This window comes from Zeus faber, assembly GCF_960531495.2.
Source record: "Zeus faber genome assembly, chromosome: 2".
Lineage (NCBI taxonomy): Eukaryota > Metazoa > Chordata > Actinopteri > Zeiformes > Zeidae > Zeus > Zeus faber.
In genome coordinates this window covers 33,521,154-33,548,504 of record NC_137189.1, presented here as the reverse complement: position 1 = coordinate 33,548,504, position 27,351 = coordinate 33,521,154, and the positions used below count along the sequence as shown (strand labels likewise).

The 27,351-nt window shown below is 46.0% G+C and overlaps 1 protein-coding gene across 1 annotated transcript in view; it reads right to left on the bottom strand.

The window, feature by feature from the left end:
• Nucleotides 1-27,351, bottom strand: part of dgkza (diacylglycerol kinase, zeta a) — a gene marked incomplete at its 5' end in the record, with an annotated part of 102,408 nt that overhangs the window by 30,552 nt on the left and 44,505 nt on the right. Inside the window, 18 exons of the mRNA XM_080023889.1 lie at nucleotides 1,243-1,322; nucleotides 6,031-6,131; nucleotides 10,059-10,171; nucleotides 10,562-10,648; nucleotides 11,510-11,621; nucleotides 14,578-14,651; nucleotides 14,842-14,904; nucleotides 15,046-15,101; nucleotides 15,240-15,318; nucleotides 15,483-15,620; nucleotides 17,010-17,123; nucleotides 17,346-17,406; nucleotides 23,572-23,654; nucleotides 23,737-23,835; nucleotides 24,105-24,176; nucleotides 24,623-24,739; nucleotides 25,288-25,359; nucleotides 26,578-26,646. Coding sequence (XP_079880015.1) covers nucleotides 1,243-1,322; nucleotides 6,031-6,131; nucleotides 10,059-10,171; nucleotides 10,562-10,648; nucleotides 11,510-11,621; nucleotides 14,578-14,651; nucleotides 14,842-14,904; nucleotides 15,046-15,101; nucleotides 15,240-15,318; nucleotides 15,483-15,620; nucleotides 17,010-17,123; nucleotides 17,346-17,406; nucleotides 23,572-23,654; nucleotides 23,737-23,835; nucleotides 24,105-24,176; nucleotides 24,623-24,739; nucleotides 25,288-25,359; nucleotides 26,578-26,646 — 1,590 coding nt within the window. The remainder of the gene's footprint in view (nucleotides 1-1,242; nucleotides 1,323-6,030; nucleotides 6,132-10,058; nucleotides 10,172-10,561; nucleotides 10,649-11,509; nucleotides 11,622-14,577; nucleotides 14,652-14,841; nucleotides 14,905-15,045; nucleotides 15,102-15,239; nucleotides 15,319-15,482; nucleotides 15,621-17,009; nucleotides 17,124-17,345; nucleotides 17,407-23,571; nucleotides 23,655-23,736; nucleotides 23,836-24,104; nucleotides 24,177-24,622; nucleotides 24,740-25,287; nucleotides 25,360-26,577; nucleotides 26,647-27,351) is intronic.

Genomic DNA, 27,351 nt, shown 5'->3' with positions numbered 1-27,351 from the left:
AAATTCAACGTTCTGCTACGCTTCTCCACCATGCGGGTGGCACGGTGGCTGAGTGGTCAGCGTCGCTGCCTCACAGAAACAAGGTTGACCCCGACAGGGGCCTTCTTTTTTTACGACGGGTGATCGGGTTAGGTTTATGACCCTGGCCAAGGCATCGGTCGAGAGCTAGAGCTGGTGCTGGGGCTCCATGCCGTGGCCGCTCCCTGATCCTAATAGTACGACGGGTCAAATGAGGGTAAAGAATGTCCCAAAACGGATTAATAAAGTGATTCTTATTCTTCATGTTGGATGTTGTCCAACCGTATATGTTCCATTTCTCTATTATCTGCCTACTTTCCATATACCATTCCTATATTGACCTTCTTATTCTATGTTCCTTATCTTGTAACATGTTAATGTGGCTTGATGGAAATCTTCCTCTTCTCGTCATCAATTTAGATTCGATTCAACTAATTGTAATTTAGTTGTTTACTTAATGAATGACTCTTGATTTTGTCATTGGCGAGCGTTGTAATGTAAGTTAAGTGTGTGTTTCATTAAGGAAAATACGTTTACGTGGAGTCGTTCATATTTTTTGATATCTAATGCTAATGCTAGTCTTAAAGCTAAAGTCCAGCGGCCGTTGAGCCAGACCAATCTTTAATAATCATCAAAAAACACTTCCAATTGTTTTTTTTTTTTCCTCTCAGAGAATCTCTGCTAGAGTAGTGACATTGGCGACACTCTCAGCGAGAGATACTTCAGAATCTCACAAATTCACTATCGATTTGACAGTCTTGAAAGCGATGACCAAAAAAATATATATATAAAAATTATATATATATAAAATTCCTGAGAGTTCAGATAGATTTTTACCTCCCTTCCCTACACCGGTGTTAAAACAAAGCAAATCTCTCTGGTAGAGTCATCAAAGCCCCAGGCCACACAGGGAACACACGTATGTATGCCTCTGCTACTGTATCGTCTGGCAAAGGGAAGTATTAATGTACACATGCTCTACACAAGCATGAGCAAACACAGGCTCTTGTGCATGCACACACAATGCTCACTTCAGCGATGTCTGCAACATTTTTTTTTCCCAAAACACTCAACATTCCCGCTCCAGTTGTATTTCCATTCGATGACACATACTCATATGACAAATAAACCTCCATCAGCCATTACATTCATCCAACTGGAATACAACCAGCAGCTAAACAATTTTACAAATTGTGCCCATCCATCCTCCGACTGTTTTCCTACCTCCTGCAGCCTCTCGATGTGTTCCCTGCACGTCTCCAGATCGCTGTCCCCGGGAACCACGATCAGACCGAGGGGGATGGCTGTGGAGACAGAGGGAGCGATGGAAGCCGTCAGTGACCCGCAGCAGGAGACCTACTTACTTCTGTGTGATGGAACAGACTTTTGGCCGAGTGCTGCTGTGGCGGGCGGGAGGCCGACAGTGGACGCAGCAGGTTATCAATTAGACTAAGAGATGCACAGCCGTGACTGTGAGAACATCGGTCATTCTGTCTTTAGGGAGACTAACCGTCAAGTCGCCGAGGTTGGGTGGATTACACTGCAAGTCCCAGAATTCCAATCGAATCTGGGCTTACAGCACCTTCGGCTTCGTCCTAAAGAGCTTCTCACGGGGGACGCAGTGCGCGCTGTGCTGTGAACACCATCGCTGTGTATTGGTTGCGCCCCACAGAATCTGCAGCGAGCAAAGCGCAGACGCTGCGCGGAGGACCGCGCCCTTGCGCCCAAAGTTCAACCGGGTTGAACTTTTGCGCAGCGCGCCGTGACCTAATCCCTGCCGGGCCAATAGAAACAAGAGAAGCAGACAGGAAGCATCTGTGCAATATAGAGGAGGAACTGATATAGCGTCCGAATTCCCAAAACCCTGCAACTCGCCCGTACAAGTTTATTCAGGACCCTGGAAGGAAATCCCTGTCATGGAAACAGGTTTCCGACCAGGTGTGTGTTTAAATGACCAATGGCCAATAAATATTACCTACAAGACACGATCGGGGCAACTCCCTGTTGTCACTGCCATTAAAATAAGATATGGTTGTGTGAAGACATTTCATGTGATGATGGTGTAGCAATATTATTATATAATATATAAATATAATACATGAATATTTACATATTCATTACATACAGGCTTACCAAACTTTAAATAATAATACCTTAAAGACTGTTACTGTTACAGAAGTAATGAAAACAGTACTGTACTGCTTGTTGTACTGTGCGTCCTATGTGAAAGCCCCTCAAGACAGTCAAAGTCTTCAGACGTGTCCTCTTCAGACCTATTGATTTGGTTTGACCACATTTTTTTTTTTTGACACTTGAGGTGCTGGGGATATTTTTTCATCGGATGGTGCTGTTCTGTTTTGTGAATGTCCGCCCATATCGGCTGTGTACTGAACGCAAGTATCTACGCTGCTTTATTGAATTCACTGCGGCTGCCTTTCACTTCTTGAGACGTGTCAGATCTCGGGACAGGCGGACCCCGCCACCAACAATGGAACACAATAGAGGAGCACCTGCTTAACGCCAACTAGATTGAATGGCTGTTTCTTAAAAAAAATGGAATCAAATATGGAATTTTTGGGCCAAATAATCTTACAGATTATGAAGGTCATGGCCATGAACTATACGGCCGCTTGCCAGAAAGTAATATTTGCAGTTTTGTACACCGATCAATGGAATAGATATATAATAATAATAACAATAACAACATCCTTTATTTGAATAGAACCTTCCATACACGACATAGACCTCAAAGTGTCTTACATTGAAAGAAGGCCATCAAAATAATATAATCAAATTAAGATTAATTATAATGTATTGCAGCTGGGATCGGCACCGGAAAACATTAAATAGCCGCAAAACAAAACTGGAAGAGACCTTCAAAAAGCAGGAACCCATGCCAGTTGGTGGGCGAGAGGAGATGGCAACAAGAAGGAAGGATGATCGGACGAGCTACGACAGGATGAAGTAAAGGGTGGGGAAGGAGGAAACAGGATGAGAGAGAGGGAAAAAAGTCAGAGAGAGAAAGGAGGAAGGGGTGGGGGGGTTGGGAGGGTGGTGGAGGAATGGATGGATAGATCGAGACAAGAGAGGGGAGCAGGGGAACTAATTTAAGGACGGGGGGGCCTCTGCGAGGTTGCTAGGCAACAACTAGATTCCTCAGTGGGAGAGAATCTGCTCCACTCTCTCTTCACCTCCCCCTCCTCCCTCCCTCCCTCCCTTGTTCAGACTCGTTCAGCACTCCCCCCTTTTTAGCAAATCTGCCTCTGAGCGCATCTCTTCTTCTCCCACCCCCCTCCTCTCTCCCTCTACAACTTATTCTGTCACTCATTCAGCTCTGCCTCGCTAAACCCCATACCTATGGCAAGCCATGCTGACGCCTTTAAATGATGGAGGGGAACTAAGAAACACAGCTGACACCTGGCAACCGATCTGAGCAGATAGAGTAGGGGGAACTGGGTTTTAAAAGTCTGTGTGTGTGTGTGTGTGCGTGCGTGTGTGTGTGCGTGCGTGCGTGCGTACGTGCATGCGTGTGTGTGTGTGTGTGTGCGCGCCTCTACACATATCAATACTAAGGACGGGTATCGCCAAGAAATCATCAATACTGGGAAGCGATACCGGTACCTTGATATCAATAGCGGTTCTTACCACGTTCCTAAAGGATACTTTTTCTGCAAATGTTCTCTAATTTTTTTAAATCCTGTTGTGGTTGTTATATCATCTATCTATTATGTGCAGCTGTTAGCAAAGTTATTTTCCCTACAGTCTAAATAAGATGGTGTAAACGTCTCTTTTACAAAAGACTCCCCCCGTCAGGCCCCCAAACACTGAAGATCAGTGTCGCATCTGAGTGTTCGTGTCCTCAGAAGTGTGTGTGTGTATATAGACAAAAAAGTCCCCTACGGTCCCCAACAAGGACCCCTCTCCACTACGGTGAATCCTGTCAAAAAGACAGTGGAGCCGCGAGCATTACATCGACTCCGGTCGGAAAAAAATAAAAATAAAAAAGTAAAACTGGTTCACAAAAACTGTTTTCCTCCAAAAAGCTGTAATCATTCTCTAACAAGACATATATTATTGTTGAGGGGGGGTAGAGGTTAAGAGCGCCACCCTGTGGTGGAAACCGAAATCTGTGTGAAATCTGGTGTCATCTGAGATATGACTTATATGGGAGAGAAGAAAATGTGTTTTCTCTCCAAAGAAAATCACAGAATTTCACTGAAACCCTGGGGTACCACAGCCCTTCCAGTAATTGGCATAAGTTATTGAATAGGACGGTATATTTTAATTTTTGGACATATTGTTTTTCTGTAATTTTTAGGCTGTATCTGCTCTTTATCATTAGACTTAGTACAGTATATAGTGCCATATCTTATTGTGTACAGTTAATTAGGTTTATTGTAAATGTTCTTATTTGTCCAGATATTGCCATTTTCTTTTTTATATTTTTGTTGTATTGCTTTATTATTTTTTTGCCTACTGTTTTGATGTGAGCTGCTGAGACAATTGCAATTTCCGTTGAGGGATGAATAAAGTATCTGTCTATCTATCTTTGAAATGTCAACAAAAATCACTTACCATTCTGTTATGATCACATTGTTTCATTTTATTTTCTTTTTGATTGAAAATATGACTTGTATTATATAACTACAAATCAAGAAAAAATAAATTGTTTTATACGTGTGCTATATCATGTGTATGTGTGGTGTGTTGATGTAAAAGCAAGGACTGGGAAGGAGGGAAAGGTGGAGAGAGAGACAGGTAGAGAGAGACAGGTAGACAGAGACAGGTAGAGAGGGACAGGTAGAGAGAGACAGGTAGGGAGAGACAGGTAGGGAGAAACAGGTAGAGAGAGTCAGGTGGCAAGAGACAGGGAGAGAGAGTCAGGTAAAGAGAGACAGATAGAGAGGAACAGGAAGAGAGGGACAGGTAAAGAGGGACAGGTAGACAAGGGACAGGTAGAGAGAGTCTGGTAGAGAGAGTCTGGTAGAGAGAGTCTGGTAGAGAGGGACAGGTAGAGAGGGACAGGTAGAGAGGGACAGGTAGAGAGAGACAGGTAGAGAGAGACAGGTGGAGAGTCAGGTGGAGAGTCAGGTAGAGAGCAACAGGTAGACAAGAGTCAGGTAGAAAGAGTCCGGTAGAAAGAGCCAGGTAGAGAGAATCGGTAGAGAGAGTCAGGTAGAGAGACAGGTAGACAGAGACAGGTAGAGAGTCAGGGAGACAAAGACAGGTGGAGAGTCAGGTAGACAGACAGGTAAAGCGAATCAGGTAGAGAGAATCAGGTCGAGAGAGAGAGGTAGAGAGACAGGCAGAGAGAGACAGGTGGAGCGTCAGGTAGAGAGAGTCAGGTAGAGAGAGACAGGTAGTAAGAGACAGGTAGAAAGAGACAGGTAGAGAGGGACAGGTAGGGAGGGACAGGTAGGGAGTCAAGTAGAGAGCGACAGGTAGGCAAGAGTCAGGTAGAGAGCGTCTGGTAGAGAGAGAGATAGTGTGAGACAGGTAGACAGAGACAGGTAGAGAGGGCCAGGTAGGGAGTCAGGTAGAGAGTCAGGTAGATAGCGACAGGTACACAAGAGTCAGGTAGAGAGAGTGAGGTAGAAAGTCAGGTAGAGAGAGACAGGTAGACAGAGACAGGTAGAGAGCGAAAGGTAGAAAGAGAAAGGTTGAGAAAGATAGCTAGACAAACAGGACAGGTAGAGAGAGAGTGTCAGGTAGAGAGAGACAAGTAGAGAGAGTCAGGTAGAGAGAGACATGTAGAGAGACATGTAGACAGAAACAGGTAGTGAAAGATAGGTCGAGAGAGAGACAGGTCAAGAGAGAGACAGGTCGAGAGAGAGACAGAGAGAAAGAGGGTGGACAAGAGACAGGTAGAGAGAGTCAGATAGAGAGAGAGGTAGACAGAGTCAGGTAGAGAGTTGTGTAGAGAGAGACAGGTAGAGAAACAGGTAGAGGGAGACAGGTAGAGAGAGACAGGTAGAGAAAGAGCTAGAGGGAGACAGGTAGAGAGAGCCTCACATGCTTGTCGCAGGCTGTCCTTGTCGTAGTTCAGAGACTCGTAGTCGTGCATGGTAATCCTGTTGACTGTGATCCGCAGCCTTTCTGGAATGGGCTGTTGGCTGGACAACAGAGAGAGAGAGAGAGAGAGAGAGAGAGAGAGAGAGAGAGAGAGAGAGAGAGAGAGAGAGAGGTTTTTTTATGACTAAGGTTCCTTTATTTACAGTAGGTCATGTCACAACAGCAGAACCTAGATTATGAAGGAAACAAAAACAAAAAAAAAAAAAAAAAAAAAGAGATAAAACCCACGGGAACATGACAGGTTCAGAAGGAGGGAGGGATCCTGGACAGGGCACAGCAGCCTCCATACACCCCAAACACATCCCAAAGTGTCCAACCTTCCCTTCAGTTTGTGAAACTCAAACTCCGCCCCGAGGTGGGCCGAGAGCAGACCAGTCATCGTCTGGGCCGGATCCACTGACCCCTGACCCCTCATGGGGTTCCTCCTGCTTTTCCGAACGGCCAGTTTGGCCGCCCCTGAAACAGTGTTCACCAGCACATGGACATTCACATCATCTGCGTAAGCAGAGATGACCAGAGGGGGGCTCTGCGATCGCCCCGCGAGGGAGAGCCCACTCAGGCTACTTCTTAAAATGTTTCAAGAAGCTGCTACAGCAGGGGAGCAAAGTTGTCCAGGGATGGGACAGCCCTGTCTGATCCCTCTCTGTACAGGAAGTGGACGACTCCACTCCCCCGCCCACCTTGATCATGCAGGATGCTCCTTTGTCAAGGAGCTCTGCATATTTAATAAAACCTTTGCAGTGCAACAGGCCTCCAGCTCTTGAGCAAAGCCAAGTCTCCTTTCTTGGGCACGTGAGAGAGAGAGCTGCCCGCCGAGAGGCGACCGGTAGAACACCAGTCCGCACAGACTCCAGCAGCACCTGGTGGCCATCTTCTCCTATCCTCCCAGAACGTCTATTCCAGGAGCACGCCCACAGCAGAGGTGAGCTCCTCCATTCCGGCGGCAGCGTCCAGGGCGTCCTGCTCCTCGCCGAGGCAGGCCCTGAAGAAGCTCGGCAGCACGCTCTCCATCGCAGTCCTCCGCCCTGGAGAGGGTGGAGTCGAAGGCCACCGCCTGCTTCGTCTCCGCTGGGCTGGTGGTCACCCTGCCATCCGGAAGTCGGAGACAAGCCGTCTGTCTGGGCCGCTGGACAGCTGGACTTTACGCTCCCCTGGAGGGAAGTGCCCGGGTGCTGCCGCTGAGGAGGCTTCCTCAATATCTCTTATCTCCTGCCCCGGTGTTTTTAATGGCCTCCTTTTTTTTTTTTTTTTTTACTTAAAAAAGCTCCACCCTCTGTGAGCCTCGATTGGGGGCGTATACATAAATAAAACAAAAGGTAAAACCTCCCACCTCAGTCCTGACCATCTGACCTCTACCTGCTTCTGTCTCGGTGCGGGTTAGAACCCTGATGTCTGACCCCTTTGAAAAGAGGATCGCTGTGAGTTTCTTGCAGAAATATCACGTCCAATCTTTATTGCTGAATTAATTCGGCAAGCAAAGCCCTCTTCTGCTGCTGTCTCCCACCATTGATATTTAAAGAGCCAACCCTCAGCTTATGCATGGGAATATGTGTGGGAGAGAAAAGGGAAACAGCTGGAAAAAACTGTGAAAGGAAAGAAAACACCCTGTGAAACACATTCATTCCAAGTACTTAATTTATATTTTGGTCTTTTCATTCCCTTTCCACTGTTGGCCAGCAGGTTCACTTTCCTGAGAGCTGTCACTTGTTTCTTTAGCCGGTATCTCTTCTTTTCATCCAACTCCGGCCCTGTCAACTTCCTCAACGTGGCCACAGGTTTAATACATTTTTCAGAATCGGGGAAGTATCCTGTGATTTTAACTGATTTTCCAAACGTGGTGTCTAGAAACCCATCTATTTCCTCTAAAGTATACAGGTCTTCGTTTGGGGGCTGAGAGTCTGTCACCGACATGTGTCAGATTGTAATTCATCATGGCATTGGCACCGCCTTCTTACCGGGCTCTGCTGCCTCTCTGCCAGTCTGCCCACTGAGGCCAGGCTCGGACTGGGTGCCGCCCCTTTCCCGCCAGTTTGCCCACTGGGGCCGGGCTCCCCGCCACCGCAGCCCGCTCCCCGGCACCAGAGCCGGGCCTCACAGCCTGCTTCCCACCACCAGAGCCGGGCTCCAAATCCCGCTCCCCACCACTGGAGCCTGGCCCCGCAGCCCGCTCCTCGCCACCGGAGCCGGGCCTCACACAGCCCGCTTCCCACCACCAGAGCCGGGCTCCAAATCCCGCTCCCCACCACTGGAGCCTGGCCCCGCAGCCCGCTCCTCGCCACCGTAGCTGGGCCCCGCAGCCCGCTCCCACCACCGGAGCCGGCCTCCACTGCGCCCCCCCACGGCAGCACTCCCTCCAGCCCTGCCACCGACAATCTTTTCGGGTTGATCCGGGCCAGGTGGTGTGGGCGGCGTGGGGACAGACTGCCCACTCGTGCCTTCGCCCCGCGGCTGCATCAGGTGCCCGCACGCCGGGCCCCGCGCCCACATCGGCCTGCTGCCCGTGCGGGCAGGCGATGTGCATGTGTCCCGCCTCTCCGCATTGAAAACATTTAACACTCCCTGAACTGGCATCGACCATATAATAACCATTCCCATGTTTTATTTGAAAGAACACCTCCAGGGACGGGGCACTAAGCACCATGAACGCCTCCCTCCTCAGGGACTGGATGCAGCTCTCGCTCCAGCACCTCATTGGGGACTCCTCACATCGTGACCCCGGGTGGAGGGCTCGGCCAGCGGGGACACTTGGAGATACGCTTCATTAACAAAGACGTCATTCTCGATCAGCTGGGAGACGGCGCACTCCTCCTTTACAAACGCCACCACAGCTTTATTCAACATGAAGGCAAACGGCAGAGTACAATGTCTGATCTACTCCCCCGGCGCCGGCAGAACCTCCTCCATGCTCACAGCGGGGTCCGGCACCACCCTCACCCCGTGACGGTGGGAGAGGGAACGAACCTCGCTCAAAACGACACGACAAATGAAAGCCCTGAACTACAGACGAAGACATAGAGGAACAAAAGAACAATCTACGGGATAAAAAGCACAAAGAAAGGGAGGAAAGTAGATTCCCTCCCTCGAAGTGAGTCACTCTTACCAACCGCACTCACGCACCCACTCCCAGCATGCAGAGAGAGAGCGAGAGAGAGCGAGAGCGAGAGCGAGCGAGCGAGCGAGAGAGAGAGAGAGAGAGAGAGAGAGAGAGAGAGAGAGAGAGAGAGAGAGAGAGAGAGAGAGAGAGGCAGAGAGGCAGAGAGGCAAAAAACATTGAAAGTATTTGAAGCACCATTTTGATTTGTTTGAATATTTGGATGCGTTTCCGGGAGCAAAGTAAAGTCTTGGCGTAGATTTCTCGTGACCTTGAAGCCGCATCATCATCATCATCATCATCATCTGATTTGACACGTCGCTGCTGCCACAATGTGAAGCGTTCCCAAAAACAGATGAGGTGGTTTGGGCTGAGTCACAAGTCAACAAGCGGGGTTCATTCTGGCGCTACAAAATAAAATTCAAGGACTTTTCAAATACTTTTTCAAGCGCTATTTCCATTTTCACACGCAAAACAAATGTGTTTTTTCTAGGTGATCTTTGTTCTTTAAAATATTGTATAATCTTAGTCTATTGTCTTTTATTTACGAGTATACCTATCATATAGGTATCATTAATATCAGTGTCTATATCCACCGCGCTGAATTATGGCGTGAAAGCGATTCCGGAAATTTTTTTTTCCCCGAACAAAACCAGGGGGAACATCCCAGGTTTTCAACGATCGGAATTATTCAAAGACTTTTCAAGCGCTTCAGCACAAAAATGGGGCTATTTTCAAGGCATTCCTATACTTACCTCTGTTTATTAGGGCGAAATTCAAGCGCTACAAGCATCCTCGTGTGTGTGTGTGTGTGTGTGTGTGTGTGTGTGTGTGTGTGTGTGTGTGTGTGTGTGTGTGTGTGTGTGAGCGAACGTACTCGTTGAGGTGCGGCAGCGAGCAGCGCCGCTTGGTCTTCTGCACCATGTTGGCCTGGTTGCGGAGGCTGATGTGGATCACCGACGGCGCCAGTCTGCACGGCTCGCCGTCCACCTGCGAACAACCGGGCGCGGCCTCAGCTCAGGCGGTCGAGGGTTCAAAACGATTCCGGCTTTGGCTGCGAGCTTATCGAGACCTTGATGCACTTTAAATGCTTGACCCGTTTCTTCACGAGTGTGATTAAATAAACAGATCCCAAGAGCGGCTCAGAACACCGACTGTACAACGTGACTCTTCACATCACAAATAAAGAAACAAAGGCCGCTCCAACTCCAACCGACCGCCCCGCGCTGAGGCTGAAACCAGGTGAAATCACTCTTCGGCTAACTAAGTGCTCAGCGACTTGTTCCAAACAGTTATCAATGACGGGTAAAAAAAAAAAATTGTTGAAAAATGGCGAAGTGATCCTTTAATGGTGAGCACCAGAAGCCAGTGTACTGGTACCTGTACTGGGAGGGGTTTGGTGGTGGTGAGGGTGACTTCTCTGCACTGATTCAGCCGCTCTCCATGGCCTCCCACCTGAAGAGTGGCCTGTGGATATGCGCGCACACACACACACACACACACACACACACACACACACACACACACACACACACACACACACACACACACACACACACACACACACACACACAGATGGAGGAGGCACCGTAGGTAGCCACAGACTATCAAGACTATCAAAACCAATACTGTATATCAGCTGCAATTCAATGAAGCAGATCATGATTCTTAGTGCCCCCTTTATTTTATTGAGCTATTTTATGCTTTTTATTATCGCGATTGCGACAGCAATACATCTTTTCCACAATCAATTTGTGATTTATTTTTGACAAATAACTGATTTTAGCACCCAAAGTTGAAAAGAAAATCATCTGTTGTTAAAACGGTCATGAGCAAAAGATAATACAAGGAAACACTTTCAAACTCATTCAGCCTCTTCAGCCTGTCGACGACAAGCCTAGTAGATGGAGTAATATCCAGATAAATGCTCCTCCACCCGTACATTTTCTTCGGTGTGGTTGCGAGGTTCAATTCAGCTCTCCATTAGTTAAGGTATCCAGATCTCCATTGGTTAACTTATCTCGTAACGTTGGTGCGAAGCTGCTTTGTTTAGCACCGGTTGCCACGGCGTCCAACGCTCAATTACTAACTGCACAACTGTTTTTGTTATTTGGTGGAAACACTGAGAAGAAGCAAGTTAAACTGGCAGGAAGTGGTCATTAAATTGACATTTCCACGTTATTACTGAGGTACTCAACATGGGGCCATTGTAGAGCAGTTCAACACTTGCTAAATGAGGGAAACTAGAGTCCACATAGCGATTCAAATATTAGCTCACTACTAAGTTACTATCTCCTAAACCAAAAGTTTTTCCACTGTTTCCATTACCAGCGACGTCATGGTGAACCCGATGACTTCGATGTAGCCGTCGTCGTGGCGCTGGGGTTCGAAGTCGTGGTGCTCGCCGGGGTTCCCCCACGGCGTGGTGCCGGCACAGTACCTGGAGGCGCACACGTCACACGGCATCACAAAAAACCCTTTTTAACCGACGGAGCTGGAAGTCTGGGCCGCCCTCCGAGACCCCAGCGCCCACTCTGAACCGAGATGACAGGAGCCGAAAACCAAAGAGCGGAACGGAGCGGAACGGAGCGGAACGCTCCACCGGTTTTCACCAGGGAAACTAAGGAGGCAGCGGAAGAAAATGATCCAACACGGCGGGCGAGCATACGATTTAGTACAACTAATGAGTGTTTAGTAATTCCAAAACCATAGTATGCATCACATAGTATATGAAACGTACCAGGTTAACATACTACACACAGTGAAATACGATAGGATGCAAATGATGTCTACGCCATGTAGTAAGTCCGACAAGACGTCTGTCTGTTTACTTCCAGTACAGAACAGAACATTTAGTATGTATGTAGCAACGTTTTGGTTGTAGTCTTCCTCCCAACCTAACCTGACCCCCAATGCGATGTGCTTAAAGCATTATTACTGAAACAAAATTAATTTTCAAGGACTTCACCAAAAACAAATCTTATACATTTTCAATGTCATCTTCATCAATTAAAATATAATATTATCTTAGTGTCATTGTCAATTATTTATATTTAGTATATCTTTTATCTATCTATCTATATATATATATATATATATATATATATTATTAATCTCATTGTCATCTACTATTATACTGTAAGTGTCTATTTGCAAGCATGCTGGATTCAATTTACATTTTCCTGCATAATCTATACCGTAAAAGCCATTTTGGAAACGTTTTATTACATTCTATTTGAATAACAGAACCGGGGGGTAATATCACAGGTTTCCAATGACCGCTTTCCTTTCAAGGACTTTCCAAGCACTTCAGCAGATAAGTGGCTATATTCAAGGTATTACATTTCTGAGGGAGGTACTTACAATTCTGGATGGATGGAATTCATGCACTTCAAGGACCTCCGAAGAACCCCCTGATACAAATACTATATTCACATTTGTATCTACTAGTGCAGGCCTGGTCAAAATGTAAGACTTTCTAAACGGTTTGAACGGCAGCTGAACATCAGGAATAATAATAATAATAATAATAATAATAATAATAATAATAATAATAATAATCACAACATCAGGAAGAGAGGCAGAGTGAATCAAAAGCGAAAAGTTCTGCTGAAATCCTGGGCGCGGAAGTGGACTTAAAAGATTGTCATCCGCGCTCAATTCTGAGGAGGTTCTGAGAAAAGGACTTGAAAGATTGTTCAAGTCGGTATTTGGTGAGGGAGGGGAGCGCGGTCGAACAAGCAGTTCTGCGACCTGAGGGATCATCCCGTTCAGCTCTGATATTTGAAAGAACATAAGCTCCTCCCGCGGTGCCACGTCTCAATCTGCGCCATTCAGACCCTGTTTAGCCCTCTGTCACCTAATCCCAAACACAGGATGAAGCTTGAGTGAAACGTTCACGGTTCACACGCACGCGCACGCGCACACGCACACACACACACACACACACACACACACACACAGAAGTTCTGTGAAGCCGAATCTGTCCATCTCTACATTTAGCACACCTTCCTCTGAGCCAGTGCGGATAAATTGCTCATTATTTCGGTAATGAAGTAAAGCGTGAGCTAAATTCATACAAGTTTGTTTTTTTATCCCAAATACCCAGAAGTGTTCCTGAGAACAGAATGTATTAATAATGAGTAATATGCGCTGCGTTTCGTGGCCCACGGGCTAATTTGCAGTAAAACAAACACTCTTGCAGAAACTTTGTCGTACAGTGACTTTACAACTTCATTAACTTTACCACTATCGAGCTACTTCACAGCTAGACCATAATTACCACAGTACCTGTACGTGGTGTTTTATAATGACATACCTTTGGACTTGAAGTTTGCCGAATGGTCAGAAACTAACGCTAATGATGATTTACCCCCCTCTCGTCCCTCATTATTTCTCTTTTTAAGTCAAATAAAAATGATGGCCCCTGCGGCCAAAAATAAATAAAAAGTTGCGTATAAGCCCTGAATAAAATGTGAAGTTATTGTACCTTTAAAGGGGCAATAGACAGCAGGTTAAGTCGGTTCCCTATAAGCCTCCATGCCACCATGCCACTGCCGCCGGGTACGAACTCTCCGGGAAAACGACGGATCAATTTCATGGCACAAAGCGAGTGCGTCACCGTGTTGCGCAACCAGGAGCGGAAGAAGGCGGACGGCGGAGCGACGGGAGTGGCAGCGGAAAATCGACCCCGCGAGGAAGAAAGGGAGAGGAGGAGAGAGTTGAGACGAGAGTGAACCTCGGAGGGGCCCTCGCTCCACGGAGAGAGGGAGCTCCAGGACAGGGTTCCTCACCCACTTCCAGTTGGCGTCCATCCCACTGGATCGGTCAGTAACACAACCTGCGTGCACGCTTAACTCTGCCTTTATCGCAGCACTGAGATCAGGGACTTGGAAACGCTACGATACTGTGGAGACACTTAAATGTGGTTTCGTCAACTAAAGGCTAAAAAACGGGAACCTGTGCTCTGCGGCGGATTTCGGAACGCGGACCATGCAGAAATTCCCTCTGAAAAAATTGAAACAAAAACAACTACACTTGCCGATCACACAAGATGCCAGCTCACAATAAGTACTCATCATCATAATTTAAGTATTGAGTAAAATCTGCTCAGTTGTTTGCACTGATATGTAGGTAAGTTATAATAATAATGCAGGTAAATAAAGGTCCTAAAGATGGCGTCGTTTCTTAACGTGCAATTTAGAACACCGACTAGACTGACCGGGCTCCGTCCTTCCTTAAAAAATAACGTGCTTCTAAAGTGCCTAGAAGCCTCCAACAGCGAGCTTGTGGTTTGAGTATGAAACAGTAAGAGAGAGGAAAGATGTCTGGGCGTGTTGAGCGGGAAGGCAGAGCGGACGGCTTGATTTTTTTAATATAATTTTTTATTTATGTACCTGGGGATGTTGAGGAAGACTAGACACTGGAGCTTCAAATCCTGGACTTTCGATGTCAAGTCTGTCCCGTCGCACTGAGAAGACGGGGGGGGGGGATATGGCCAGGAATTAAGAAATAAAACTTACTTGGAAAATTGTAGTAATAATAATAAAAGACACAGTTCTAGGCCAGTCAATTTATCTCAAAAGAACAAAAAAACAAAAAAAACAAAAAACCCTCCAAAAATCGACTGTTTATTGTATTATTGTATTGCATCTACTCACCACCACTTTGATGTGCTTGGAGAGGTCTTTGGAACTTCCCATCAGGAAATCTGAGAACGCCGTCTGCAGGGGGCGGGGGAATTAAGAAAAAAAAAAAAAAAACATATATATATATATATATATATATATATATATATATATATATATATATATATATATATATATATATATATATATATTGAATACCCTCTGTACAAAACTAACCCCGGCGTAAAACATCTTGTTCCTGAATCGACTGTTGAACTTCTCTGGGTTGGCTTCTGGAAAAGGGTCAAAAGAAAACAGAGGTTCAGTCACAAAACGAGGTCATGGCCGTGATGATGAAGGACCTCTTCATCCGAGGCGCTCTGTGCGTCTCCACAGGCCCCCGGCGGTGCCAGGCAGGCGCGCGACGGTACCTCGGGACTCGTGGAACTCCAGGGTCACGTGGGCGTCGAAGCCCAGGCTGAAGTAGTTGTTGAACACGTCCATGGGGAGCTGGGAGAGGGAAAAAGAGGGAAAGGCCTTCGTTGTTCACGAGCGACTGAAGGGAAGGTTTCCAAGGAGACCGCCGCCATCCCAGATTTCCGTTTCGCCGCCGCTATGTATCCGCCGGGCGTCGGCTTGACTGTACCTGTGTTTCCAACATAAAAACCACCGACCTTGTCGTTTTGCTGCTCGTCCTGTTCGCCGCCCGCCGCACAGTTGGGTTCGACGCGCAGATTCCACCGGTCCAGCTGGACGACCACGCCCTCCTCCACGTGCGACAGGATCTTGGACACGGGTTCGTCCGTGTAGCCCTGCGAGGGGCGGCGTGCCGGAGTCGTAAGTCATGGATATAACGGTACATACTGTCTACTGGAGAAGGAAAGCGCTGCAATATGGCAAATGTTCCATATTGTCTAAAGTGTAGATGTGGCCATTAGACAATTAGGGTTTATGGCGATTATGTGGCCCGTAGGCTTGGTCCATCGTGAAAAAATTCCAATCGATTCCTCTACCATTTTATCGGGGGCGCGCGCGTAGAACGTAATGTAATGTGGCAAATGCGGTCTCACCGTTCCATTTACACAAAAACAAGTTTTTACTAAAGTCCCATAGCAACGCAAAGCAACGGGGAGACGTGCGCTGTTTTTTTTTTTGATCAGTACAGACTTGGACAGTCCCTTGACCCAGATGTGTTTAAAAATGTTGTTTCACACACGTAGGGAACACACGGAAATAAATAGATCGAAAATGAGAACACAGGCACGGGAGGCGGAGCGCACCGCTGTCTGGAGGAGAAACATAAAAAAAAACAAAAAAAAACTCTGCTCCAATTCTCAGAGTTAGATTCATGTTTTCCGTTTTCCATTTTCCATACAAGTAAGAAACTAGGGAAACAAAATAAATCGAAATGTTTATCTATGAGATTATATCACATATTGCTATTTTATTATCACAAGATTTGCATATAGAGCGGCAGGTATGTGCAGGCGGGGGGACCCAATGGACCACACAGGGCCCTTCTTATCAGGCGCGCATTTTTTATTATTTTATATTAATGGGTGTCGAAGTAGTGGATTGTCTGGGCAAGATATATTCATGAACCTGTGACGTGCGCACAGCGGAGTGCAGTTCACGGGCGCCGCGACAGAGCGTCTCCTCCCAGTGATCAGCGTTCCGCTGCGCTGCACTGCTTGCCCAGAGCGGCAAAATGCCTCAAACCAGAGCCGGGGGTCCATGTGGTGCCTTTTCTTTAAGCACCTGCCCCTAAAAGTCTCTGTACGGGACTGTAGAGGGGAAGTGAGACCCCCTCACCAGTGGTTACTGGACAGCTCTGTGTGTGTGTGTGTGTGTGTGTGTGTGTGTGTGTGTGTGTGTGTGTGTGTGTGTGTGTGTCTCTGTCTGTGTGTGTGTGTGTGTGTGTGTGTGTGTGTCTCTGTCTCTGTGTGTGTGTGTGTGTGTGTCTCTGTCTGTGTGTGTGTGTGTGTGTCTCTCTCTGTCTCTCTCTCTCTCTATTAAAAAAAACATACGTCATCGATGTCAATCGCCGATGACGCACTAGATCTCTGATAGAAGATTTAATAGACGATTAATGGTAAATCAGCTCAAGCCTGGTGGCTAGGTTTGACACTGTAAATGGATACATCATTTACATTTAAATTCCGTGTATGCGTAGGTGGTTCTGTGCTTGGGTGTCCACTCACCCCTCCCCAGTTGAGAGTCCTTGCGAGGTCATTTCCTGTCCCGAGCGGCAAAACGGCAACAGCAGGTTGAGGGTTCAACTCCAGTTCATCCAGACAGGACAGGATCCAGCCCACCTTGACACACACACACACATACACACACACACACACATTTGGAAACACTGGTTCATGCTCACGACGAGACGAACATACCTTCAGCTTTACATTTTTAGGGCATATCGACCAAACAGGTGTTGTGGGAACCTCTATGCAGACGACGTAGTCTCCTTCTAGAAAAAACATAATGTACGTGTGTGTGTGTGTGTGTGTGTGTGTGTGAGACAATTATTTCCTCACCGTTCCATCTCCTCCACATGCCAGGATTCTCAGGTTGTGAACTTTCCGGTACAGCTCCAGACTGGCAGAAACAGAGAGATGAAAACCCTGAACACTGTCACCATCAAAAGTATATACCCAGGAGAAGGGAGCCAGCCCTGCGAATAGCATGGAATGCATCATGTAGTGTTAAATCGGGTCGGCTGGATAAAGCTGTCTCACAGAACTTGTGTGTGTGTGTGTGTGTGTGTGAGACTGCGTTTGGCGTGTGGTGCATGCACAGACGGTAATAGCGGTTATAATCCTCTGCCCATGGGTATATTTCGACCATTTCACTGGGCACATTGCGTTCACATTGATGCCAGTAAAAGGTGTGAATTGGACAGCTGTTCAAGTTCCAGGTCGACACCGAGTCGGGGGGAACTGCTTGTAGTTTCCTTGACGCCAATTTGGAGAGCTCTTGAATCTTATCCATTCATGCATCCCTTTTTCTCGCCGCTTATCAGGGTCCGAGTGGCGGCGGTGACAGGAGCTTAGTCTGGTAGCCAAGATGTGCCTTTTCCCCAGCAACTTCCTCCATTGGAAGGAGTAAACTTCGTCTTGCGTACTGATTATGTGTTTCTAGGGGGAGGTTTCTTCTTTTTTCTTTTTCCATTCACGCTGAGGTTTTCTGAAGGCCGCATCTGCAGCTTAAAGCACTTCCACGTTGATTATGACGCTCGGGCGTAATGGCTGCCACTCAGGGGAAGCAATGTATTCGTTTTGGAATTTGGTCGTACTCCGATGACACCAAAACCCCAATTAGACCCAATGGGAGACATCAGTCTAATAACATGGGATGGCGGCAATCTTTAGAACTGCTGATTATTATTCCGTCTGTGAGCTGAGTAGAGCATGAATGCAAGAATGGAGAAATAAAATGGTCAGTGTTGGATAATGTATCCAGGTGTGTGTATAAAACACATAGATGTAAAGGTTGAACTCTATCAAAACGGTTTCACATTGTGACTTCACAGCACATGGAATATGGAGGAATGATCTTCACCCGGATGGTCGCTTTAAAGGAAACGATCGATCGGTGCTGTTCAGCGTCTCGGTAAGTGAACTGTGTTTCCTCATGTAATCTAACGGGAATATTTAGCTCCACGGTCTAACATGTATCTACTGTTCATAAATCAACCTCGGATTTGAAAATACAAAGGAACACCAATCTGAAAAAAATCAAATTTTCCTTCTAGAAAGCTTTTTTCAACTTGCGGCTCCTGGAGATTTTAGAAACGTGCGAGAGAACAGGTTTTGCTGCGGTGGGTCACAAATAAAAAAGAAGAAGAATATTCTGTTAATCTTTTACACCGACAACTACTCAGATCTACTACTCTTGTATGTAGAACTATAGTAACTTGTTCATACAAATGTGTCTCTATGTGCTGCCTGTGTCCAAGCAAAGGCATCTCAGCAATTCAGAAGCCGACTTGTACCAACAATCTGTTCCAAAAACCAAAACAGCAGTTTGGAAACAGCACTTTATCAGCCCCAATCATGTGCTATTCTATGTCACATACTTTCCGTCCAACTTGTGGTATACAGTTCCACGGTCAGACTTTGACTGGTGTCCTTTCTTTTTAAACCCGATCTCCTGGCAGCATGTTTTTCAGCTGCTTCATAAGCTGCTTATACGTCCCTGACCACAATCCCCCAAACTCCCAGAGCAAACTGGAGGCAGATGTGGCTACAAATCCACAGCACCCCGGTTCAGCCCCTGCCGCTGGTGCGGTACATCCATGCGCTGTTGTTTGTTCCTATGGGTTTTGTTTTTTTTTGGTCTGCCCGGTCTTTTCTATGGCGGTACGATTTTAGGAAAAAAAATAGTCAACAGTTAGTGATGAACTCCTAAACTGGGTCAGGCTGATACTGGCCGTGGTGCGGCTGGTGGGACCGGAAGACGCCACAGTCGCTAAAGCCCTCTTGACTTCACAACAAAGTCAGATTTTCTCCTAACATTCTTGAGTTTAGCCGCTGAATTGCTGCTACTGAAAATGAGTTTGGTCTTTTGGATAAAACCTTTTTCACCCGAGTGGCAGGTAATTAAATTTTGCAGTTCAGAAATCTCCCTGCGTAATGAGGCCCTGCGATGTCAGCTTGCTTTGAGGTGCTTCACACGCATTTCGTATTTTTTGTCTTTGTTTTTAATGCCTGACTTTCGCTTTTAATGTTGTTTAATGTTTGACCTATGGCAATTGTCAATGTAAGTCATTGGTGCGTACGGCAGGTTGAGATCATGACAATGTCATTCGAAGTGATCCAATACACATTACAATATACAATACAACTAATCCCTCTGGAAGAGACTAGAAACAGGAAGTTACACCAGTTCCTTCAAAAGCACACTTAGGCAACACGTGCAACAACGCAAAGAGCAACGCAAGGCGTAGCAAATGTGTGCGTTCAAATCTTTAAGCGCCACCGAAAAGTGTGGTGCCATTTCTCGCGTTTCCCAGAGGATAAATACAAAATAGCACGAAACAAACAACTCAACTGAAGAAGTGACCGCAGCCGGGAAACATAAAACCGAACCGGAGATGGCGGCAGCAGAAGACCAGCGTCTCCGTGGAAACAATTTGGGCGGACGCTCACCTGTGCGACACTGCGTCTCCACTGCATTCCGACATCAATTGAGAATATAAGACATTATAACGTTCCCCCTGAGTCGCCATCTTTAAATACCCTGCTCAACGCTTCTTCCTAATAAATGAGTGATTTCGCCCCCTTGTGGATTAGCCATTTATGACCCCGGCAGGGCCCCAAAACGTGCGTATGCTATGTAAGCAAAAGAGTCGCATAAAGTCGTGTAGCGTACGTGGTAGTGCGTAGGGTATGTAACAAGCCTAAGACAAGCCTGTGGCGACGATTCCACTTTTAATTTCAGTTTCTCATTTTTGAAAAGAAGATTTTGCACGTCTTTTAGGGCTGAACCACTGCATCTGTCCATTCCAGCATTTAAGGTTCACTATTAGAATCGGAATCAGAATTATTTTATTTTGCCAGAGAAAGTGACTGAGTGAGGTTGGTGCTTAAAAGACAAAACGCAACACGATATAAGCAGAAAAAACATTTTAAACAGAGAATTAAACAAAATATGAGTTAACAAATGTTCACACACTAAGTTATTAAGTTCTGTAATGTGTGTAGGCTGTGGAAAGGCTGAGGCAATGAGAGGGCTTGAGGCTACGAAATGGGTATGAGGCATGTACACTATAATTGGAATAAATATAATGTATATTTACGTGCGTATGTATATACATTTGCATTGCACGTGTGTATTTCACATGGGAGGTAGGAGTTGTTGGTGGTGCAGGAACAACATTAAAGTAATATTAACATTATTTTCTTCATTAACATCGTCAACGGTTTAGATTCTCATAAGTCAATATTTGTTCATGTGGCGTCGTTCATGATAGAGCGTCTAGTGATCTCGTATTATTGAGTATAATTTTTGTTTTGTTTTTTCAAATTACAATTTAAATCTCCCAAATTGTTCAGCCTGTATGAAAAAAATAAAAATAAAAAAATGTCATCAGAGTTGATTGGAACCAATTGGAAATTGAATAAGGCCTGGGTGGAAAAATAGTAAACCTATCTGTTAAAATACCACAAAGTAATATCTGATCCAATGTACCTAGTGTTGCATGCCCATAGCACACACCTCTGATGTGCGCTACCTCACGCCATACTACAAATTTAAATTATTTCCATTTGGTGCTCACATTTATCTGGTGTTCTGGCAGTTTAATGTGTTTGGGTTCCTGGAGATAATGCTGCTTTGTATTTCTTACCGCTACGCTTTTTTTTTTGGAGCTCCTGACGCTGCTGCTTTTAGATATTTCTCCTGGCAAAAAGATCAATAGATCTTTTCCAACGCCTCCCTTGTAGCTTTTCTCTACCGTGCCTGGGCCTTTCAAACGTGTTTTTCGATTAACAGCATGAGAAAAACGTACCGCAAACTTTCCCCGTAATAAGTTCTAGGACGTCCAGCTTTTTAGTGGGAAAGCAATTCAAATATGTTCTATAAATAAAAAAAGGCAGTTATCTGTACATTTCCAGCACCAGGGCAACGTTTTGGAATGTCCAGCGGTTTACAGATTAATTTGCTGTCAACAAAAAGTAGCAGTCATTATGGACGCATGCTTGGAATTTGTATTCCCTTTGGACCTATTGCATGTACTGTGCACTCAGCCTTGATTGATAGAGATCGCTGATTTTGAAGAGCCGGTGTTTATTCTTTTCACAAAGTGACTTATTCACTGCTTGCTTTGGATAAAAGTCATCGCCCAGATTCTAAAAATAAAACATCTGGGAACTCAAGGCAACCAATGTCACATTAGGCTGGAATCTGGCTTAAGGGCCTTGTACATGATCACCAGCAAAATCATCCCACCAACACATCTTTCCATTGCTGGGGCATTTATTTTGTATCGGAACGAGATGAGTCGTTAAAATACACAACAGTCGGCAGCTGAAAGCACGTGAACAGCTTTTGAAATTTCACTGCTTTCCTCCTACCTCGCGCCCTTCTTGATGACAAATATATTAGATAGCGGGGCTGCGCTTTGCTGCTGCACTCTACCGATCATGTGTCGGCAGCTTTAGCTATGGAATAGATTTTTTCCGGTAAGAGCACATGTATTACGTTCTTGGACCCAGCCATAAAGGTACAGCTTCGGTGGCTATGGCAACCTCGATTGGGCGTCAAATTAGACAGAAAATGACAGACTTAGAGACCAAAACAGTGAAGTGCAGCAGCAGCAGCAGCAGAGGCAGCAGCAGCAGCAGCTGCTCTGCGATGGACGGGCTGTCATCCCACACAGGATGTGAACACCGGCTTAGCGTCAACACACTCTTAAATCGTTGACCCAACAACTGCGACAGGGAGGTAGACGTTAGAGGCAGCACGTAGCAGCGCCGCCGTTAAGTCAATACCACCTCCAGTCGCTGTCATCACTTTGTTAAGGCTCAGTCCCTTCTAAGGAGGAGAACAAGGAGTACATTTCAAGGAGGTTGACTGGATTCTGGCCACATTCCAACTTCGAGCTGCGAGCCCATCAGTCCAAACCGTAGGAAAATATTCCAGAGCGACGTTTTCGGTGTTTTGTGAAACCCAAACAATTGCAAAGAGTCCAGAGGGCCTCTCTGCCCTTGTCTTCGCTTCTCTCCCCGTTGCCATTTCCCTCGGTTCCCTTGTACCCTCGGTCTGCCGCCAGTCAAGCCAGGTACAGTGTGCTACGCTTGTCTTAGACCCTCTCGCTGCCTTGGGGGAATTTTTAGATTGTTTCCTCCACCAGCACAGGGAAAAAAAACTTGCAACGTTTTGTCCGTTGCTCCTATCCTTTAAAATGCTCTCTCTCTCCCTGTCATCGCCAGCCCCCTCGCCGTTCTTTCCTTCACGCCCTCAAGGGGTGTAGCTCACATGCTCAGCCCAGACACTGCTGCCATGGCTTGTCACCCCGTGAAAGCCCGTGTCGAGGTCTATTCCCAAATTGCAAAAAAGTAAAAAATAAAGTTTACATAAACATGAGGGGGGAAGGGGGGGGTCAGCTTGTGGGCTGAGATTATTTCATGTCTTTCCGTCCATCTCCCCCAGATTCAGACGAAAAAGTGTGTATGTTTAGCCAGGGGATGCATGCTTACTGTGTTCACCCAATGCATGGCTGAAGAGGGGATCATTTTGGGAAACTCGGGAAACACACCTTTCGTCATCGCAAAAACTATATATATAGATATTTTGCATCCTTTTGATGAAAAAAAATGTATAAAGAATAAACCCATGAAAACTAAATCTAGTTGTTTTAAATAAGGCCACGTTTAGAACTATTTTGATGCATGACCATTTATCCGTCCACTGGGCACAGTGATTATCAGCTCTGCCTTGCCTGTCAAACACCACCCATTGGTGTTGGGTTGCCAGTTCAGTCAGCAAGGCATGACAGTTCATACCTGGCAACCATAAACACAGTTGAGGTGGCGCTTCACAGCTGGTAAGCAGAGGTGGATGGTGCATTTTCCTGATTTCACAGGAGCTAGGGCTAGTCGGTTCCTTCTGCAGCCATGCATTGTTGCATTGCACTGCAACACTGGACACACATGAAATAGGTATATAAGTTTGTTGGGATTTATTTACTGAGGTTGAGCGTCAGTGATCTAGTGTGTGTGTGTGTGTGTGTGTGTGTGGTGTGCGCGTGTCTCTCCCTACCCCTCCTTGGGTCCTCCTTGGTTCAGGTCAAACACCTGCCTGGGGTTCAGGTACCACATGAAGGACTGGAGCACCTTGTTTCCCTGACACACAGGCACACACAGACAGTCAGAACCGTTGGAAGACTTTTACGTCCGACTGAGCGTCCGTGTTACCGACTGGTACCTGGTTGCCTCCGCTCTTTGGGTTGACGAAGACGAGGAGCGGTTTCATCAGAGGGGAGGGGATTGGCCGAATCAGAAAGGGTTTCAACGACCTCCCCTCCTGTTGAAAGAAGGACAGAGGGGGAAAAAATAATAATAATAATAATAAAAATCTTTCTCCTTTCCCAACGGCAACTTTTCACAATGATGCTGTTTCGCGCCGCAACATGAGTGCGGAATGCGCAAAGTAAAAAAGAAAAGGAAAAAATTTGGTGCCGTCTTGTTTTAAAAGGGCCACAAAATGCTAAAGTAAATAAAATAAAATAATAATAAATAAAATAGGTGTGTGTGTGAGTGTGTGGGTATGTGTGTGTGTGGCCAGGGACCGACCTCAACCCCCTTCTTGCTGCTTTTCCGCTTGAAGGATGTGCGCTTCTTCTTCTTGCTGGACTTTGTGGATGACTACAGAGAGACAGGGAGAGAGAGACAGGGAGAGACAGGGAGAGAGAGAGAGAGAGAGAGAGAGAGAGAGAGAGAGAGAGAGAGACATCAATGCATCGTCTATTTAGGTTCTGTGCATATTGTGCCACAAGCATGTGAGTGTCATGGATGGAATTAATGTATTTATTTGAATGATACCGATGAATAGATAGAAGAAAGGGATGAGAAGGAGATGAAGAGGAGAGCAGATGAAAACACAAGAGAGGATCCAGGAAAGTGAAGGCGACCTGGAAGACGTGTGAAGACGCATCTCTTTTTTTCCCATGGAACTTAAAAAAAATAAAAAAAATAAAAAAAATAAAAGGGTTTTAAAGAGTCTTTCGGGATGTTATAAAACTATCTTGAGCTGTTCTGAGTTGAGTTCCATGTTGAGAACATGAGTGTATACAGAAACGCCACGGGGTTACCGGATGCCGTCGCACTCGTATTATCCAGGTGGGAGGGACGACCAGCGCGGCGTGGGCCCCCACCGGACAGCACTCCTCGATCTGCTGCAGCATGAAGCACGACACCTTGTTGTGGTACTGCGGAGAGGAGAGAGAGCGCAGAGGAAAAGCACATAGCAGCAGGGATGGATAGGAGCCATGAGGGAGTGTGATCAAACATTCAAAACCACAATATATCCAAAAATAGTACAGTTTATCATCTGATATATCTCCAGATAACAGTACTGATGTGTGATTTTCCCACTGTGGCAGCGTGCTGATTTTACTGCTTGTTTTGTACCAAGTGTGGAACTCTGGAGTTCTATCAAACTAGACAAGGGCGTCGTTTTTGGTTCAACTGTACTCTGGTTCCTAACTGCAGCTTGCATAGCAGGTCGGTTCCGACCGATTTCTTACAGGCGATTACCGGCAGACATTCTGCATGTTGATACATGTTGATAAACGATATAATATCAACAATATAACATCAGCACATATAGATATATACCCATATACACATATATCTGTGTACCAGCCACAATCAGTCAACAAGACACGGCAGTTCAGTCCTAAGCCACCCACGGTGACGTTTACCCAAAATCTTAAAACCGGATGAACCAGCAAGCATCTACGTCCCAAATACTCACAGCCTGTTTGCACCAGGAGCAGCTGATGGCAACGATCTCCTTACTGTGGAATGAAAACTTCTGCTGAAAGCCCTGCAGAGACGTTGGTGACAGATGTACTCTGTAAGTTCAAGATGCGAATCCACTCGGCCGTTGTTGTTTTTTTATTATTATTATTATTTTTTTTATTTGGGGCAAAGTTTGGTCCAATCATTCACTGCGCTTTAGGGAACTTATGAAATACCCAGGATAGCTTAAAGGATGGATTTGGGCATTTTTCAACCCAGACCCATTTCTTAAAATGTTGGTTCCCGACATTTATAGCTGTTCACGGCACAACACAGCTCGCTGAACACTTTCACGAGTGAGAAACTTTCCACTCCGCTGCAGCCTCTTATCGTGCTTCCATTCAGTCCAATGGGGCACACATTTAGAACTTAAACAAGAAGCTCAGAATAAAGTCAGACAGCCTTCATATGGGGTAACTTTTTTTTGCACTTCCACACTAACGCAGAGACTAGAAACAGGAAGTTGCGCCGCTTCAAGCAAGTTGCGTCGCTTCAGCAATCTGCTGTCGCAGAGTTGCACTTTGGACATACTGTGGAAATTGGTAGTCGTTCTGAATTAAATGTACGGAGCTCTGAAGTGACATGGACGCCCGCAACCCCCCACACACACACACACACACACACACACACACACACACACACTTTTTTTTTTAATCACGCAAGTTTTACACGTTACAAAATTATGCTTTCGGGTATTTCTTGATGACAAATGAGATGATCTCGATCCTTGATCGCAGTTTGCTATTGAGTACTGATAGCCTATTTTCTGTTGCTTCTCATATGGACAACGCAACGTATATATATACATATATATATAAATATACACTATATATGTCACCTCCATGTCACCTCCGGGGCTCCGTAGAAATGTGATATTACTGTTACAGTCTTAAGACATTTGTGACTATAATGCAGGGTTCCCATTTTTGAAAACAAGGTTTTAAGGCTAAAACATTTGCCGTATTGAACCACATTAAGGCGCAGGGAGAAGCTGCAGCAGAGTGGCAAGTTTCTCAACAGTAAAGCGTTCAGCGAGGCCGTCGCTGCAAACAGTTCCAAACCGATGAGAACCAGAATCTTAACAAGGCCTGGGTATGTGGAATAGAAGTACGAATAACTGCCCCCCCCCCGACGCGGCTATAATCACTGTGGTTCCAGCAAAGTCATGAAGCGCATTAAGAAGGAGGCAGATCGTATTTGGACTGAAGGGAATGAGTCAATCTCAAATAAATACATTGATTACCTTGCCGCACTGCTTGCACTTGCCTTCCTGTCTCCGCCGATGGACCCAGTGGTGGCGCACAAGCACTGGCTTGACCGACACACACGCGGACACACGCGGACACACACACGCACGCACGCACGCACGCACGCACGCACACACACACACACACACACACACACACACACACACACACACACACACACACACACACACACACACACACACACACACACACACACACACACACACACACACACAGCACAGAAATATGAGAGCCCGTTCGCATCTAGATAAGGTCAGCGGCACCGATTTCGCCGCTGCATATCAAATGACTCTGGTACATCTGACACCACACGACCGCCTCGCCGCTAATTGAGTCATGAATTATGCATCAGCAGGGTGAGGTCTGTCCGTCAGCGTGGATGTGAGAGGGAGGTTTGTGTTTGACTTTACATGTCTAACTGCAATTTTATCTGTAAACCGGTGTTTACAAGAGCACCAAAGGGTTCATTCTGGCATTACAAAATGAAATTCAAGGCCTTTCAAGTGCTTTCTCAACCATGCTGGAGCAAATGCACATTTCACTGGCATAATCGATGGCTTTAAAAGCGGTTATGGATTTTTATTATTATTATTTGTTTTTATTATGATACCATTTGGAAAAAACAAAACCAAGGAGACTATCACAGGCTTTCAATGATCATGTGTTTTTCAAGGACTTTTCAAAGCACTTCAGCTCAAATTGGCTATCTTTAAGGTATTCTGTTACTAAAATCTCTGGGGGCGAAATTC